At 48.3% G+C, this 19,441-nt stretch overlaps 2 protein-coding genes across 2 annotated transcripts in view; one reads left to right on the top strand and one right to left on the bottom strand.

The window, feature by feature from the left end:
* FABP3 (fatty acid binding protein 3) overlaps positions 1-19,441 on the bottom strand; it is a 414,574-nt gene that overhangs the window by 311,807 nt on the left and 83,326 nt on the right. The window lies entirely within an intron of this gene.
* HIVEP3 (HIVEP zinc finger 3) overlaps positions 1,557-19,441 on the top strand; it is a 49,798-nt gene continuing 31,913 nt past the window's right edge. Inside the window, exons 1-2 of the mRNA XM_063139928.1 lie at positions 1,557-6,722; positions 9,982-10,127. Of these exons, the coding sequence (XP_062995998.1) occupies positions 1,665-6,722; positions 9,982-10,127 (5,204 nt within the window). The 5' untranslated portion in view covers positions 1,557-1,664. The remainder of the gene's footprint in view (positions 6,723-9,981; positions 10,128-19,441) is intronic.

Genomic DNA, 19,441 nt, shown 5'->3' on the forward strand with positions numbered 1-19,441 from the left:
TACAAATAAAAGGATGTACTTCTTCACACAGAGCATAGTCAAATTATGGAACTCACTTCCACAAGATGTAGTGATGGCCACCAATCTGGATGGCTTTAAAAGGGGGCTGGATAAATTCCTGGACGAGAAGGCTATCCATGGCTACTAGCCCTGATGGTTGTGTGCTATCTCCAGTATTCGAGGCAATAAGCCTGTGTGCACCAGTTGCTAGGGATCATGGGTGGGAGTGTGCTGTTGCACCATGTCCTGCTTGTTCATCCTTGGTCGATGGCTGATTGGCCACTGTGTGAACAGAGTGCTGGACTAGATGGGCCCTCGGCCTGATCCAGCATGAGCTCTTCTTATGTTCTAATGTTCTTAACTCAGGGAGAGGAGTTGATGCATGCGAAGTGAAGAGGTTGTTTAACCCTTTCCCCCTTCTCTGTTTCCTCTGTTGAAATACATACGCATCCTTGCCCAAAGGTGCTAATAACTCGGCTGGGTGTGGAAACAGACACAGTAAGGGTACCTGATTCTCTCTCTCCTTTTTCTCTCTGGCATGGCTACTCGCAGCTTAGCGGAGGGGAGATTTCATGCAAAGAACAGCAAGGAAGGGATAGATTGAATGTCCCCTTGCACCAGGGTGACCGGTCTGAGCACATCTCCCCATCCCATACTTCAGCGTTGCTTTTTAAGCTTCCTGGGAAACGCTTGGAAGATGTGATCATGGATCTCTGGCGAGATCTGTAATTTAGACCCAGTGGAGGCTGGGGACTCTGATGTCAGTGTAGTGGTAACTCTAAAAGAGCTATCCAGGATGCTTCACACCTACGATAACCCCTTTAGAGTTCTGACTGGTTCAGACTGAAACCCAAAGAATATTCACCACCCCACTGACATCGGAGCCACCAGCCTCCACTGTTTAGACCTCCATTTGAAGTTCAGATGCACAATTCATGATGCACACAGGTAAATCACGTGGACTGGATTCCTCCCCATCCCCTCCTTTTGCAGGAATAAAAGTATCTGAATACTGAATTGCTTAAAACACGGGGACTTCAAATTGCAGTAATCTGTGTATTCCTTTCACTGACTGGTGTCGTTTCAGAAATGTGAGCGGTCCGTTTTTCAAGGTCTCTGAAGGCCGAAGTGGAAGAACGGAAAGGCAAAGAGAGACCCGCTCGCACGCGTCCCCCCACCATCCTACTGAGTCCTCCGTTGTTGTTTTTACAAGCCAAGGGGAAAGTTGGTTACGAGAGGAGCATGGGAGTCTTCAGTTTACAAAGCTTTGCATGAGAGAAGAACAAGAGACACTTTGCCGGTTGCTTCTCGTCTTTGAAGTCTTGCCACCATCAACGGTGCGAAAATGGCCCGGTTTAAAGCCTCGACAAAATCCACAAGGAAAATATTTGGACTAAAAGTTTTGGACCGTTTTCCTGCTTTGAAGTAGCTTGTCATGCTTTACCAGTGTGAACTCTGTTAACCCTCAGCCCTCCTATTTCTTCCCCCGGCTCCCCCGAATCGAATAGCAACTAGCGACACTGAAATCTTTGGCAGCGCCGGCTTCATAGCAAATGCAGGCCAAGCCGGGGAGCTGCAGAGAAGGCCCTCCTGCGTTGTAAATGAAGCCTGCTGACACCTTCCCCGAGTAGCATTCTCGACGCCCCGCTCCCCTTTCTAAGGTCATGGATCCTGAACAAAGCCAGAAGAGCACAAAGAAGGGTGAGGAAGGTCTGAGGAAGAGGCTGGTGAAAGGCGAGGCTTTCCAAGGCAGCGTCTCGTCCGCGGCGACATATCCGAGCGGTTCCGCGAAGGACGTTGCAGCGCAGCAGCGATTTCCCAGGGAGGAGGCCCAGGAGAAGGCGGGACAAACGCAAGCCAAGCATTCCTCTTTCGAACACCCATCCCACCTTACCCAGCTTCAGCAGCTGCCTCTGTCGCCAGCATACATGCCCCCCCGGAAACAGGAACACGTCCTTGAGGGCACCACTTGGCAGCTAGTTGATCCACCACGGGCGGTTCCCTCTAGTTCATTTCCATCCTCTGGCCCTCATGCCAGCCACAGCCGGATCTTACCATCCCGCTCCTCCATCCATCCTGAAGAGGACATGCCCTCTGTTCAAAAGGTCTACGCCCCTCGTGCTTCGCAGGTGTCCTTAAAACCCTCTGAAGAAGGGCACAAGAAAGAAAAGAAACCCCAGAAACCGGGCAAGTACATTTGCCAGTACTGCAGCCGGCCTTGCGCCAAGCCCAGCGTCCTCCAGAAACACATCCGGTCCCACACAGGGGAGAGGCCCTACCCATGCATTCCGTGCGGCTTCTCCTTCAAAACCAAGAGCAATCTGTATAAGCACCGGAAGTCTCACGCTCACCGAATCAAGGCTGGTCTGTCTTCGGGGGCTGGCACAGAGTTGTATCCTTCCAGCTTAGAAATGGAGAAGATGGTCGGGGAGGAATTTGAAGAGCCTACCGAAGGGGAAAGCACGGATTCTGAAGAGGAGACCAAGAGCGCCCCTGGCCACCTGGTGGAACTGTCACCCAGGCAAAAGCAAACGATGTTGTACGGGGCAGGAAGCCAGGGCTCTAGCCAGGAGAGCTGCTCTTTTTCCCAGTCAAGCATGTCCCAGTCTCTTGACGACAGCAGCCAGTTTTTGGAGCCAGCTTTGGAGCATGCTCAAAGTCATAAATCAGAAGAAACCCACACTATCAAACAGAAGCTGGCTCTCCGGCTGAGTGAAAGGAAGAAGGTGATTGAGGAGCAGGCTTTCCTTAGTCCCGGCAGTAAAGGCAGCACCGAATCGGGCTATTTCTCCAGGTCCGAGAGCGCCGAGCAGCAAATCAGCCCGCCAAACACCAATGCAAAATCTTATGCCGAGATTATTTTTGGCAAATGCGGGAGGATTGGCCAACGGAGCGCCATGTTAGCCGCAGCCGCCACCCAGGAATTTCCCCAGGTGTCGGCCGAAGAGAAACCGAGCACGGTCCCTCTGTCTGTGCCTAGAACGCAGGTCATTGAACATATCACCAAGCTGATAACGATTAACGAAGCCGTTGTGGATACCAGTGAAATCGATAGCGTGAAGCCGAGGCGAAGTTCTTTGTCTCGACGCAGCAGTATCGAATCCCCCAAGTCTGGCGTGTACCGAGAGCCCTTTCAATTAGAAATCAAACCCGGCGGCCAACTCGATTCGTCCAAGCCGTTGACGGCCCATGTAGAGAAGATGAAGCCTGAACAATCATTGCTATCACTCCAGCAATCCCACAGTGCCACAGAGACCGTGCCTCTCCTACGGAGCCACTCCATGCCTTCAGCTGCGTGCACGATGAGTTCCCCGCACACCTTTCGAGGGAGTTACTCTTTTGACGACCACGTCGCCGAGTCGGAGGTCTCAAGCCGCAGCCAGGTGTCTTCCCACCCGCGAATGCTGAAACGGCAGCCCGCCATTGAGCTGCCGTTGGGGATGGAGTACAGTTCGGAGGAGGTCAGCCCCGCGAGCAAAGAAAGCGTCTCCAAACCGACGGAGGAGCAAGAGACCAAGGAGGGTGAGCTTACCAAAAAGTCAAGGAAAGGCACAAAAGCCAAAGGCTTTATGTATGAATGTAATGTCTGCGGGGCTCGGTACAAGAAACGGGATAATTACGAGGCCCACAAAAAGTATTATTGTTCAGAACTCCAGATTGCCAAGCCTCGTGCTTCCAGTTCTCATCCCTCCTCGGAAGCGGAGAAAGGTTTCATGGAATCCGATCCCTGGCCGCAGATGATGCATTATAAGCTGGGAGCTAGTTTAGAGCTTACTCCGCTCAGGAAGAGGCGTAAAGAAAAGAGTCTTGGGGATGATGAGGACCCCCCAGCTTTTGAGTTGACTGAAACCTCCTCCTCCAGTGCTGGCCGAGTTGCTCAGTTTAGTGGCTTAAAATCCACGGATGTGGCCTTGACCCTCATGCCTGAGTCCATTAAGCCACCAGCAGATCCCAGTCAATCCGTGCCACTTTCTGACATCAGTGTAAGTTTTCACCCCAGGGCTACAAAACCATCTTTTGGTACAGAAAGCAAGGATAGGAGAACAACCTCGAAGGAGATCTCTGTCATCCAACACACGAGCTCCTTCGAGAAGTCGGATTCCATAGAACAGCTGAGTGGTTTAGAAGGAGAGGAAAAGCTGCTGTTGCCATATGCATCACAACCGGCAACCCAGCATGGCCGGACACCTCATTCCCTGCAGCCAAAGCTTGTGCGACAACCCAACATCCAAGTCCCTGAGATTCTGGTCACTGAAGAGCCCGACAGGCCAGAAATGGAGCCCGAGCCTCCCCCGAAAGAGCCAGAAAAGACCGAGGAGTTTCAGTGGCCACAGAGGAGCCAGTCTCTCTCCCAACTTCCTGCGGAGAAACTGCCACCCAAAAAGAAGAGGCTACGGCTAGCAGAAATGGCTCAGTCTTCTGGAGAGTCCAGTTTTGAGTCGGTCAGAAGCCCAAGCCAGGAAAGCAACATCTCCCATGCTTCCAGCCGCTCAACGTCGTTTGAGCGAGAGGAAGCCGTGTCCCAGCCCTCAGAATCCCACACGAAGCCTCTTGGCCTCGGCCCACATATGTTAATGGTGCCAAGCCACCACCACCACCACCACCACCCTTCCCGAGAAATGCGGAGATCTGCCTCCGAGCAGACGCCCAACGTCTCCCACTCCTCTCCGATGTCGGAGACCCGTAGCAAGTCGTTTGACTACGGGAGCTTATCGTCCTCTCCTGCGTCCGCGTCCCACCCTCCAACAACATCGCCGCCGCCGCCGCCACCACCACTGGAGAGGAGGAAGTGTTTTCTGGTCCGACAGGCATCTCTCACCAGGCATCCGGAGCATGAACCGGACTCGGCCCCTAAAGGAGGGACAGAGACAGAAGAATCGCTGCAGCCTTCCAGCAAATCTGCCGCGAGCCAGCCCCATCAGCAGCCGCCTTCCTCTTCCTCTTCTTCTTTCTCCTCCTCCTCTTCTTCTCACAGGAGCTACCCAGCTGACAAAGGCCAGCCAAAAGACTGCTCCGAGCCCACCTACCCCCATCCCTACACTGAAGCTCTGCAAGTGTTCCACCACCCTGCCCCGCAGCTGACCCTTCACGAAAAGCAGTACATGACCCCGCAGATCTCTCTCTTGCCATTCCAGCACCTTTTGCCGCCATCGGGACAGTCCGTTGAGCTGTTCTCCACCCAGGCTTTGGCGGACATTTTCTCGGCTCAGTATTCCATTCCGCAGATACCTCACTCCATCTTTCAGAGCGCGGATCTCCCTCTGCAGGACGCTTTGCTGCACCCGGGCCAACTCCACATCGCCCCTCCGCTGATGTCACACCCAGGCGATGTGGCACTCAGGCAGAGCCCGTCTCTTTTCCCCGTACACTACCCAGGCTCCCCGACGCTCCCTTCCGCCTTTTTTCTGCCTCTCCAGTCCCAGCTTGCTCTCCAGTTGCCAAGTGAGATTGGTGCCCATTTGCCCCAGCTCAAATCCAGCCTCTCTCCGCCAACAGGAAGCCCCGGTTTCTCCCCATCCATAGACTATGGCTCAGAGAGCCGATTGCATATTCTGACCCGGCCAAACAGTCCCTCTGCCTCTGTCTCCATCTCTCAGCTGGTGGTGCCCGCATGCTCTGAGCCTGTGGTGTCCCTTGTCGTCCCGGTCCGCATTCAAACGAACATGCCATCCTACGGGAGCGCGATGTACACCACCCTCTCTCAAATCCTGGTCACTCAGTCTCACTGCAGTGCCTCTTCCATCATCCTGCCGAAATTTGATGATTATCAGGCCAAGGGGACCTTGGTCTGCACTGCTAACGTTCACGGAATCGGTCTCGATTTGGCCCAGATGATCACCGAGGAGCAGAAGTCCTTGTTCCAGACTCCCTACCTGAGACTGCCGCTATCCCTGTCGGAAAGGAAAAGTTACATTCCCCTGGGCTCTGCCTCCGAAAGCATCTTGGGTCTTGAAGGGAGTCCCTCCACGGCCGGAGGGAGCAAGCGGATGCTGTCTCCGGCCGGGAGTTTGGAGCTCACGATGGAAACCCAGCAGCAGAAACGAGTGAAGGAAGAAGAATTCTCCGAAACAGAGGAGAAGTTGGAAATCGTGGCGACACCCAGTGCAATAGTGGAAGGGAAGAAGTACAACCAAAGGACCGCCAAGGCAGAAAGGACCCCCGACATATCGCCTGAACCCTCGGAGCCACAGGAAGCCCGGGGTGCTTTACGGCCTGACTTGCTGCAGTCTGAGGCCTCGAGCTTTGAGGCGCCAGAGGAATATGAGCAGCTGGCTGGCAAGCAGCTCCGAAGCGAGGACTCCCCTCAGGTGGTAAAGAAGGAAGACTCCAAAGAGCCGGCGGAACCCTCTGCGGCAAGCCCTCCCAGCACAGCCGTCTCCTCCGAGGCTGCTCAAAGTTCAAAGAAGCCGCGAGACGGTAGAGATGTTAAGAAGGTACTTCAGTTCCCCAGTCTCCATACAACTACTAATGTCAGTTGGTGCTATTTAAATTACATAAAGCCAAATCACATCCAGCAAGTTGACCGAAGGTCTTCGGTGTACGCCAGTTGGTGCGTTAGTTTGTATAATCCCAACCTCCCCGGTATATCCACTAAAGCAGCCCTCTCACTCCTGCACTCCAAGCAAAAGGTGAGCAAAGAGACCTACACCATGGCTACTGCTCTACGTCCAGAGGCAGGGAGGCTTGTGCCCTCAAGTTCCAGGAATCCCAAAATGTCCGAGGTAAGGAAATTTGATTTTCCTTTTACCCTTTTTGTGGGCAAGAATTTGACACAGGTGCTCTCGTGCTTTTAAGGAGTGGTTGGTACAAGCATCTTCACGCCGGTGATCGCCTTCCTCTCTCCGGAGAAGTGCCCGGTGACCTCTTGCTGTTGTTGGACTCCAACTTCCATCTGCCTCAGCCAGCCTGGCCAATAGGCAGGGATGACAGGAATTGTGGTTCAACAGTAGGGTGACCCTGTGGAAAGGAGGACAGGGTTCCTGTCTCCTTAACAGTTGCACAGAAAAGGGAATTTCAGCAGGTGTCATTTGTATGCATGCAGCACCTGGTGAAATTCCCTCGTCATCACAACAGTTAAAGCTGCAGGAGCTCTGCCGTCTTTTGCATTTGGGCATTCTTTCTGGGCTCCTGCAGCTTTAACTGCTGTGGTGACGAGGGAATTTCACCAGGTGCTGCATGCATACAAATAACACCTGCTGAAATTCCCTTTTCTGTGCTACTGTTAAAGAGACAGGAGCGCTATCCTCCTTTCCATGTGGTCACCCTATTCAACAGCATCTGGCCATAGGCCCTGCTCCAAAACACCAGCTATGTTGCCCAAAATAAACCTAGTGTTGAGATTTTTCAGAGGAAAACACACGTGAGCCTACTGAGTTGGCATTGCCAGTTGCTCCGATCCATTCTTTACTTATTTATAAACTCCTCTGTATCTAAAAATGGTTCCTGGATGGTGAACAATAAAGGAGGAGAGAAAATCTAAATACAAAAGATTTTTTTAAAAAAATAATAGCAAGTTGTATCAATAAAACTGTGGGTAGTGATTCAGGAATAGCTAATTTAAATAAAAATATCTTTAGCAGATGCCCCACACAACAATGTGAAAGCAGTGCAAGACTCCCATTTGTGCATAGAAATTTGCACTCAAACCATAACATGGCATACTTTTTAAAGCCTTGTTGTTTACAAAATGCAAGTAAGATAAACATGCTTTAGGACATCTAAAACTTTCCCGATGCAAACTGACAAGGTTCTGATGCAAAATACCCTATGTCAATTATCCTAATTTGCATAGGAAAGTTTTCTAGACAATTTTCCAATTTAAAAATTCCCAGCAACCCACATCAATTACTAATGTTCAATAGGAAAGAGGTAGACATCTTTGAATTTTGATCATGCAGTACAAAATGGAGGTGGGCCAAGGCGAGGAAGGTGTCCCGTGAGCTCACAGCTTTGTAATGTCATCCCAGATTTTCATGGCATTAAAATTCTTTTGAGGTAGTGTTATGGAGCCCAGATCCAAGACTGCATGCTGCTTAGCAGGGCCTCATGCAGCACAAATCAGTCCGGTGTAAACAGAATCCAGTTTACGGAGTCACGCTAGAAATCATAGCATTTCACAGCTGCCCTGGAGAAAAGCTCTCTGTGTTTAGGCTGAAGACAATATGGAGTGTTTACCAGTGAGATGAAAAGAAGGCCAAATGCTTAGAACCACTTGGGGGGGAGTCAAAGACGGGTGGTTTCTTGGCACAAGATTTGGGGTGATCATCTGCTGGACTGGTTAACTTGAAAAAATGCTAAAAATATATCACTGCAGGAAGAAAGTTTTAGATGGATTCCAGATTGTTTGGCGGAAGGGTTCCAAAGATTTAACCAACCTCATAAATGTACGTGCTTTCTCTGTCCTGTAGAGACTATTATCTTATACAGGCCCAGTTTGCAAAATCACGTCTGGGTAGATAAACCAAAGTTGCTTATTTTCTCCACCATGTGTGACTTTTGTGTGCTGGGGAGATTAGCACAATTACCCTGGGGATCACAGCTTTGTTGTGTCATGTGAACCTGGCCAGGGTGGTTTGTTGAGTAACAAGCCACCCAGAAACTCTTGGCTGAGTTCACACAGCATGCTAAACCACACTCACTGGTTGAGTGTGGGTTTATTTATTTATTTATTTATTTATTACATTTCTATACCGCCCAATAGCCGGAGCTCTCTGGGCGGTTCACAAAAGTTAAAACCATTCAAAATATCAAACAACGTTGTTGTTGAACCATGCATTGTTGTTGTACCATGGTTTATCGTGTTGTCAGAATGCAGTATGTTTTCCACAGGGTGGCTTGTTAACCATGCAAGGGCAGCATGTCAACAACCCTGGACAACCTGAAAACAAACCGTGGGTTCTCAAGGTGACTTGTTCGAGAAAAACAAGCCACACTACATGGTTAACATGCCACTCTGAAGAAAATGACCTGCATTTAGACAACATGATAACCTATGGTACAACAGTGAGGCACATTCAACCGCTGAGTGTGGGGTAGTGTGTTGTGTGAACATTGTCTGTCTTAGGATTCTGGGTGGCAACAAGTCTCCATGCCTGGGTTTGAATGACATGGCAAGCCTAATCCCACTGTTATGTGACCAGTACACACTGGGAACCAGGTTGGTCTGCCTGATGATAGGTATTCCTGGGCACCAGTTTACCTAATTATTCATCTCACCCCTGCCCCTTTTCCCTGTTACTGGCTGTTCACAACGTAGGAGAGGAGAAAACCTGGTACCCACTCTTCTGTCTGTGAACCTCTATATACAGTCAAGCTTCCCTCATTGCTTGTAATCCTGTAATGTTAGGATGTTATTTATTTATTTATTCATTTATTTATTTATTACATTTGTATACCTCTCCATAGCTGAAGCTTTCTGGGTAGTTTACAAAGGTTAAAACATGGAACTTTAAAAACAAATATACAAAATTTAAAACCATCAAAAGCATAAAAACAGACGTTGTTTCCCCAATGCAGGTGTGTTGGTTTTACCTGATCAAAGCAGGTGCCATGCCTCTGGGCAGGAACTGGATTGGAGTGATTGGGGTGCATGTGTGTGTGTGTGTGTGTACATGAATGTATGAGTGAATGGTGTGGATTTGTGTGAAGTGTGAGTGAGTGAGTTGTATATGGATTGATGTGCATATATTTGTGTGTTTGCACGCACACATATGCACGGCATGTATGTGCATACGCACAAATACATGTGCAGCCCTTTATCCCAGCAGACATTCAATGCTACCATTGGGGCAGAAAAGGTTGCGTGCTTTGGCTTATATAAATGCTGTCACCAAAGCAGCAAGTGGCTGCCTGCTGTTCTCCTCCTCCTTCTCCTCCTCCTCCTCCTTTTGGAGAAACTTCATCCAAGGGTTCTGTGTTCATGAGCAGTCCTTTCGTTGAAGGATAATAATCAACCATTACTTTGATCTTTTGGGGAGGTAGGTTCATCTGCCTTCACCCCTTCCCAGTGAAAGTCGGAAAGATGTAATGAGGACCGATAAGGAAGAGGATAAAAGAGGGAAAGTGGAAGACGACATTCCTGTTTCCAAAAGAGGGGAGCCAGCCAGGATCAAGATCTTTGAAGGAGGGTGAGTATTCGTTTTGCACCCCCATCTTCCATAGTGGGAAAGATTGTCTTTTGGAAGTACATCATCAGGAAAAGATGCCACATTGATTCCCTGTTGACTTTAGTCAGGCCTGGCCTTCCATAGTTCCTCTTTTTGAGTCTGCCCATCACTTTTAAGTTCTCTTGACTCCAGCAATCTGTACGCCAGCTGAGAAGCATTGAGTCTCAAGAGGGTTGGGTAAGAAACATGTTTATATCTTTCAGTGGTTTCCCTATAGAAGGGGGAATGGTGTTGTGAAGGTGTGTGCTATTAGCCAGATATCCCCGGAGCCTTCGGTTTGGATTAAATTCTTTTAAGTGTCATAGTGGAAGTGAAGATGTTAGAGAGGTGCCTCAGTCCCGGTATGGCTGCCTGTACATGTGGACACCAAGCCTTTTGCCCAGACTTGTGCAAAAGCCTCTATATGAGATTGCACAGGACATTGCACATCTGTTAGCCACATTTCTGCACATGGTCCTCCCCCTAACCCCATCACAAACCTGGGCGGGCTTTTGGTGCAAGTGCACAGTCCGGTTGTTTCTCCACATTGGTTTAATTTTTCTGGATTAGAGCACTTTGCGTTTTAATTCCTTACTGCCCCAGGTGTAATTTTTAACACCTGTTTTGCCTGTTTGCCGTAGGCAGATGATACTTTGCGCTCATTTGATTTGAACTATCGAAGGCCTTTGCCAGCACTCACATTATGGTGCAGGAGGGAGATACAGGGACCCTAAATGAAATCTACAAGCCCATCTCTGACTCCCCTCAATTTTAGCGAACCAGAGATCTACCTGTAGTCTTCAAAACGGTAGCTACGGGGACTGACGAAAAAGGTTAGGGTCATCTCACCCATTGGCACTCCCTCTCTTTCCATCTTCTTCCCAGGGTCAGAGCTCTGACCTCATGTGAGATGTCGCCACAGGGCTTTCCATGGTAGCTTGACAGTAAGTTCGGGAGATCCTCGATTGGATCTCCATGTCTAAGGCTGGAGCTCTGCCTGAAGACTGAGAGGCGGAAATCCACAGCATCCTATGGCACCCTGGAGGTCTCCCATGCAATCCACAAAGCTTTATTTAATAAATAGGCATCTCTTCATACCTAAAGGAACTGTGAATGCTAGGAGCTATCCTCTAAACTTAATTAGCCTAACAAAGCAAGGCAATTGCCTATCAACTAAATGGACAATTTCCTGCAGTACCCGACAGGCTTTTACTGAAGCCCTCCTTCAGGGAGGGACTTCAAGCTGTAACCTCTGGCAAGTTGCTAGCCTAGTGAACCACCTCCCATCTCCTCTCAACCCTGCCCACTTGATTCTGCAGCGGGCTCTGGGATCTGTCAGTTCTGATGCTCCCTTCCCCTCTGACAAAGACTGAGTTCCTAGGGAGGGGAAGGATGATCTCTGAGCCTGGGCCTCCTGTCCAATAAGCTCTTGGGAAGATTCCTCCTTGACTCCTGGAGAGTACTGGAGAATTTTCTCCCCCACTTCCTGTCTTGGCTGACCTATTTCTTCAGGTTCCTGAAGTTCCTGTTGGTGGATCAGGCTGCATATAGGACAGGGAATAGGGCAAGAGCAACTCTTGGCCTCTCATTTTATGTTTTAGGCAACTTGGATTTGGATCCTGTATACACAACTAAATGGTTGCCTTTCAAACACAGGGGCATCCCACTAAACCAGGGGTGTTGAACTTCTTCCAGCCCGGGGGGCAAATTCCAATTTGGAGAAGCTCTCGAGGGCCGCATTCCAGTGGTGGTCTGGGCCAAATGCAGAAGGGGTGGGGCCAAAGTACCCCAAATGCCAGCATATTTTAGCTTAAATCTCTTACTGCCAGTAACTCCGCCTTAGGAGAGGCATTTCAGACGTTGAGAATGGGTGGAGAAACATTACACAAAAAGCCAGGAAATCGCCAGTCGGTGGTGGAGGAAAAGGGGGTAGGGCCTGGGGAGGGGCTGTGAAATTGTGTGAGCCTTGTATCATGGGCTTAGAAATGAATGGTCTGACCAGAATTGTTGTGACTGATTACTGTACAAGCGGGCTTATGTGAACTTGCAATGCCAGGTGGTATAATTACATACAGCTCCTACCCTCTCCCCACCCCCCCGCCTAGTGAGGGAATGGTTCTTGTCAATATTATTCACCACCAGATGCTGACCATTTAAGTGGAAACAATATGTCTGTGCAGTTTTTGAAAAGGCTTGCTCTTTGTACATTAATGCACAGTCTAAATGGAGAGAGCAGACAGCTATAACGTTGATAGTTAATGACTTATTCTTTTGTTTTTTATAAGGGTTTTTGTCTGCACTGTTTTGCAGAGGTTTCTTTTTTGTTGCTTTATCAGGAAGGGCATACTGATACTTTGCATTTTTATACATATATATGTTCAGCTAGGAAAGCAATAGGTTGACCTACACAATTAAAAACTCTCGTCTCTCTCTTTTCAAGTTGATTAGATGGAACTTTTTGTTCCTAATAAAAATAGCCGAGCATTGAGCAGCTTACATAAAATTAGAAGCACAGCCTGTTGCAGTATTGCTTTTTCTCTTTTTTTGCCATAAAATGCTTTGGTTGTCCTTGACGTAAGTGGGCAGACAATATAAATCTATAGAGTGCTATGCAGACATGAGCTTTCCCCAAGATTCATGGGCATTTACCTAATTTGATCCTGCAGTGTGTGTGTGTGTGTGTGTTTAAAATTAAGTGCTTCAATAGATGTTCTCTGCTATTAAAAAAATGCAACACTTGCATGAAGGAAAATAAGTGTAAGCGTCTTCTCTGTATGCATTTATCCAGCACTGACAATATATTTGGGAGTCAGTTCAAAGGGCCAGTTCAAATGTTACAATTTCAGGCTAATAGAATGAGCATTGTGTGCCAACCTCCATGCTCCTTCCTCTCTTCTCTCTTGTGCTGTAATAGGCCTTAGCTAGACCTAAGGATTATCCCAGGTAAATGGAGGGGTCATCCCTGCCTGCTCCCGGGATCCCCTGTGTGTCATTTGGATGTACAGGGATGATCCTGGGACGATCCCGCGATATAGGCTAGTCTAGCCATGGCCCCAGATAGATAGATAGATAGATAGATAGATAGATAGATAGATAGATAGATATGGTTTGTTAAAACACAGTTTACATCTGAACAGGGAAACTGCGACTTGATCTTGAACTACAAACCTGGTTTTGTATCTTTGTTTGTAGTACAAAATTAGACCAGTTTCCAACTTCAGAAGTAACAGGAAGCTGGTTTAACACACTCTGGAATTCTTTAATAACAGCACGCAAGGAAAAGAAGGGAAGAAGGAAGGGGAGGTGGGAGTTTGCAAGTACAGCATTTAGCCTAATAAACCATGGCTTATTAGACCAAGGTTGTTACATGTGAACCAGTCCAAATTAGCAGCATAAACGGCTGCTAATTCTGCTGGCACAATATGGAATGGGAATGCCTCCTTCTAAGGCACACCCTCTAGTATTTTGGTGTGGATCAGGCTTCTCCAATCCGATGCTCTCCAGATGTGTTGAGCTACAATCCTTACCATCCCCAGCCAGCATGGTCTTGGGCTGTGTGTGTCAGGACAATGGGTACTGTAGCCCAACACCTCTAGACTGCGCCCCGTGAGACAAGGCTGGTGTACATTATATATCCCCTGAATCTTAACCTCAGTGTCTATACATGTGTCGGCTTTCTTTCCCTTCCCCTCTGCTCTCCATGTAATTGAACTGGTTAATGTCGCTATCTGCTCAGTTCACATAGCCAGTAGCTGGCCACTCAAAGCATGGAGATAGCTTGCAGATGTTTTCCATCAGGGCATAGAACCAGCGGTTTTTCAAGGTTTATGAATTTCTTGACATCCTTATTTAAGCAAACAATTTAATGGCTGGAATTATGTGGTTTCTCAAGGTTGCAAGAAGCCAAACCGTTATGCCTCTCATCTTGGGTTCAGTTGTATTGATTTCAAGTCCATGTCTTGTATGAGCCAGGAGATAGATTTCCACCTTCCATGGGCTACTTCTAATGTAATGATTTGCACTCACCAGTTTGGAAAAAAGGATCGTGTGAACACCTCCATGTGGAAGCATTCATGAAGGAAGGGGGTGCCTGAAACTGGAAGGGGTCAAGTTCTTGGTTTTTTTTTTTTTGTGGGGGGGGGATATGTATGTATGTATGTGCTTTTGCAACCAGTTTTATTAGGCACATATCATTGGCTGACCCTTCCCCTCCCCCTTCCCCTCCCCTCCCCTTTCTTCTTCTTCTTCTTCTTCTTCTTCTTCTTCTTCTTCTTCTTCTTCTTCTTCTTCTTCTTCTTCTTCTTCTTCTTCTTCTTCTTCTTCTTCTTCTTGCCACTTCCTGAGATGTAGCTCCTCACAGTGGCTGGCAGTTGTTATGCCACCTTTTGGCCACTGATATTCTCCCCCAGGATGTGACTGGAATTCTGCTACAATACTCAGCACAGTGGTAATTTTTTTGGGTGGGGTGGGAGGAACATTTCCCATCAACCCTCTTTCAAACCATGGTTTCCAATTTTAATTGGGAGGCAAGCTATGACTTGTGCAACCACCATTTGCACATCTGATAATGAATAGTACATGATGGTTTGAATAACACAAGCAACCCACTCTTCAGCCCAAAATGAATCAGCCCCTGTCCTGTGTTCCATTTGAACCTTGATGTCCTCCTGGGATGGGGAGCAATTTAAGTTTATACAAATGGTCACGGGGGTCCAATTCTCAATGGGCCAGCAGAGGTGGGATTGAGTACACTACCCCTTCTTTGACAGCCCTCTGCATTTCTAAGCTTTGGATTCTCTTCTCTACTGCCGCCATAGGAACACGGTGTGTTCCATTTGTTTACCTACCTCTCCATGCAGAGGGAGGAAATCGGTGGCCGTCTCAGAAAAGAATGCTGTTGGCTTCCTGCACAGGGCACCTTCTTTTTGCCTCTCTGTGCGGAAGATAGGGATGACTGACACAGGGAAATCCAGCCCTTTTTGGGCTCGTTGCATTTCCCTGGGGACTCCAGCTAGGCTTGCATTCGTGCACTGATCCATGGGCATTTCCCCCCAAATATGGGACCTTTCTTATTTTGTTCCCCCCCCCTTAAAAGTGCCATTCATGCAAATTGCAGCTGAAATTTGCTTAATTTACACAAATGTCTGCTGTAAGTTTTAACTGTACGCCGCCCTGAGATCCTTGTGATACAGGCTGGGATGTGAATGTTTGAATAAATAAAATAAAGTAAAATAAGTTGTGCAAATTGTGGTCGTAATTGGCTTAATTTTGCGCAAATTGTGCCTGCAGTTTCCAGAAACTGAGGGCACAATTTCTGCAAATTACGTATTTTACGGATGCAATTTTTCTCAACTAAGCACATTACGGATGCAATTTCCGCAAAATGGTGATTTTAAGAGAACACACCCACCCTGTGAAACTCCCTGAGCCAGCCCGACGCAATACAGATTGAGTTGTCTAAAGGGGGTTAGACAAATTCCTGGAGGAGAAAGCTGTCAGTGGCTACTAGTCCTGGTGACTATATGCTACATTCAGTATCAGAGGCAGTACGCCTATGTACACTAGGTGCTGAGGAACAAGGGTAGGAGGGTGCCTTGGCAGCTACTTGGGACTCTGTGCTAACATAATGCTGGACTAGATGGCCCCTTGGTCTGATCCAGCATGGCTCTTCTTATGTTCTTACAGTGACTGTCATGATGAGTGCCTGCACTTCAACTTTTACCATTTCACCATTGATAGGAGGACATTCTCCTCCATGACGAGCGGCAGAAAAGAAAGCGGAGTGTGTGGGAGTGAGCATAATGGAACTAGAAATCTCACTCAAAGTGAGGTTTTTCTTCTCACCCCCATATTGCTGGTAGAAATTGGGCGGGCCCGTTTGCCCATTTGAGCAGCCCTGCTCAGTTTCTTGCTCCGCCCCTGGAAGTGCAGGAGAGAGAGTTGGAGCATTCCAAGTGAAAAGGAGGGAAGCAAGGAAGCCTAAGGCTCAGGCACACGTCACCAAAACAGATTAGTGGGACCTCCAGTGGTGTCCCATTGGAGAGAACACAGGAGTTCACTTGACGTATTCAGGGTATTTTTAAAAAAAGTTTCCTAAGCCGTTGGCTCATTGTATTATACAAAGGGCTGAAAGATGTCTGGATGGGGCAAGTGGCACAGAGGAACAACACAGCTGCTGGAATTTGGCCTGTTGCTCTTGATGAAATTCTATATAACGTTGTGCCCAGTCCATAACGGCCGTTCTAAAATGTCTTTTCATTCCCAAGCACATGTTTTGTCCTGGCTGGCAGCCATTCCTCTCTTCCTGGCAGACCAGAAAAGTCAGGATTATGCAACGCGTCAGGAGCAATAAACCGCTGTTTGCTCCGCAGAGCCGCTCTTGATTTCTCTGGGGCCCGTGTCACTTGAGCTGCTGAAAACGGTTAAACCGAGGGGGTCACATCTGGAACCGGGCATCTGGGTCGTGAACTGTGGCTGCTTTCATGTGGCTTCTGGCTGGACTGCAGATGGTTCTGTCAAGGCAAATCTTTTCTGAGAGGGGATGGAAGTCTTTGGGGAGGCTGGTGTTAGTGAATGTAAACAGAGCAGACTTGGTTGAAGGAGATCAGGCCACTGTAAGACAAGTGATCTGGTTCGTACATAATGAGAAGCCACCATGGGTGAACTTCCTCACAGGGCTTCTCGTTGCGGCGGCAGCTGTCATTTCGAATATTCAGGACATGGCAGGGGCACACCATAGCTTCTTGTTACATGCAAGCCCAGCATGGGTGGGTTCTGAGGTGATTGACAAGCCACCCATTACCCATGGGCTGTTTTAGGGTTGCAGGTGGCTGGTCAGTCACCCCAACAGCCCATCCTTGCTGGGTTAGCATGTAATGAGAAGCTATGGACCACCCTTGCCATGCCCTGAATATGCAAAATGGCCTTCGCTGCCGCAACGAGAAGCCCTGATTGGAGCTTTGCTCCTCAGTGCACCTGCTGGGAAATGTTTTTTGGAAAGGAAAGATAGAAGCTGTCACTGCTCACCAGCACTGTCATAAGGTGCCCTTGGAACTGCAGCGGGGGGTGGGGGGTGGGGAGGGGTCCGGAGCTGTGGCCCCTGTCTGGTCTTAGCGGTGCCTGTGCAGCTAAGAGTCAAAGTGCCGAGGCAAGGAGCTCACTGATTTCAGTTTAGTCTGAGCTGAAAAGTTCAGGGCGGCGAGAGGGGGCAATGATGCCTGCAAATACATATGAGAATTATGGGTTGGGCACATTCATATCCTGGTGAAGGCAATTGTAAGCTTTGGTGGCATCACTACTTCGCTGCCCTGCTACATCCGATTGATTAAAAAGTGCCTAAGGAGTGGTCACAGAGTACATGAGAAAATGATGTCCTAGGTAGTGAGAAGTTCTAGGGATCAGAGTGTCTGATTAGGACCTGAGAGGACTGGTTTCAAATCCCCACTCAGTCATGAAGCTGAGGTTGTTAAAAGGCTAAAAGAGCAGGAAGGGGTGGTTATATCCTTCACCTTAAGCTCCATGGAGAAAAGGTGAGATGAGGAGGAGGAGGAGGAGGAGGAGGATAAATTCCCATAACAACAGCCATGCTGGATCAGACCAAGGGTCCATCTAGTCCAGCACTCTGTTCACACAGTGGCCAATCAGCCATCGGCCAGGGATGAACAAGCAGGACATGGTGCAACAGCACCCTCCCACCCATGTTCCCCAGCAACTGGTGCACAGAGGCGTATTGCCTCAAATACTGAAGATAGCTCACAACCATCAGGGCTAGTAGCCATTGATAGCCTTCGCCTCCAAGAATTTATCCAGCCCCCTTTTAAAGCCATCCAGATTGGTGGCCATCACAACATCTTGTGGTAGTGAGTTCCATAATTTAACAATGCGCTGTGTGAAGAAGGACTTCCTTTTATTTGTCCTCGATCTCCCACCAATCAGTTTCATGGGATGACCCCGGGTTCAAATGTTTGTTGTTTGTTTCTTTATTTATTTATTTATTGCATTTTTATACCGCCGAATGGCTGAAGCTGTCTGGGCGGTTCACAAAAATTAAAACCATTCAAAGTATAAAACAACAGTATAAAAACATGATATAAAATACAAAATAAAAGCACAACCAGGATCTGTTTGTTGACTCTTTTGAATATTTCCCCAAAGGAGGCTAAGCTGCGTTCATCTATCTGTTTCGCAACACCTTCTGTATCTCATTGGCAAGTTCTACAGGCATTGAATTGAGTTAGAAATCCCCGTTTCTTCTTCGTGGGAAGCGATGCTTCTCCAACTTGCTTCATTTTCTGAGTTTGGGAAGCATCCCTGCGTGTGCCCTTTTCCCGTAGCTTGCTGGGAAAACTTCCAAGTGGACGATTTCACAGCCATGCTAAGACCTCAGTAGGGAACTGGCCAGAGCCCCAACACATTTTCCATTCCTAACCTAGGATTCATTTCTTGTCTTCATGCTCACTCAGCATTCCTGCCCGTACAGTGTGTGAGATCTGCGAGGGATTCCATTGCTGTTTTGTCAAGTTTCCCAGCTGCTTGTGGCTCTGATCTCACACGTGGGTGCAATATAGCATCTGGGAACAGACAGCCTGGCAAATTTCCCTGGCCCTGGAGTTCCCTGTCTGCGTGAATATGACCTGCTCTGATTTGCATCACAGAGCAATCGCTTGAGAATGACTGAGTTTAAAGGGAAGTTAGGTCAGCGTCTGAAGACCCACCTGGTTCTAGTTAAGGGAAAGCAAAAGATGCAATTTACAACCATTAGCTCGTCGGTAAACTACTGGAGTTAGAGATGGGGTGGAGATTCGTATTTCCAAGCCTGGAAATACAATACTCAAGGATTCGTGATGCTCACCTCATATACAGAGTGAGCATGATGGTCCTCAAAATTCTTTTCTGTCTCAAATGGCAACCTGAGCCCAGGAGAGTGCTGACTTATCTTGGTGCTGCTGTCCTAGAAGTGGTGGTGAATGCGAGGGAGGAAGATCTGGCTCTTCTTCTCCCTCTGACATGAGGAGAACTTGGAAATGTAGGTTTCCAAAAGAACAGTGTCGGCCGGTGCAAGCTCTCCCACCACCTGAGGCAGGGGAGGCTACACACGCTGCACTTGACCAACGTGGTTTCCACCTGCATCCAGAAACCTAATGTTACATCAGTGGTGGCCGTAAAGGGTCCATTTCTGCAACACTGCAGGAGTGAATGGTCAATTTACACAAATAATGTTGCATCAATGGCCCTTTGTGGCCGCCATTTATTTATTTATTTATTTATTTAGAATATTTATATACTGCTCCCCATTG

This window comes from Elgaria multicarinata, chromosome 13 (assembly GCF_023053635.1).
Source record: "Elgaria multicarinata webbii isolate HBS135686 ecotype San Diego chromosome 13, rElgMul1.1.pri, whole genome shotgun sequence".
Taxonomy (NCBI): domain Eukaryota; kingdom Metazoa; phylum Chordata; class Lepidosauria; order Squamata; family Anguidae; genus Elgaria; species Elgaria multicarinata.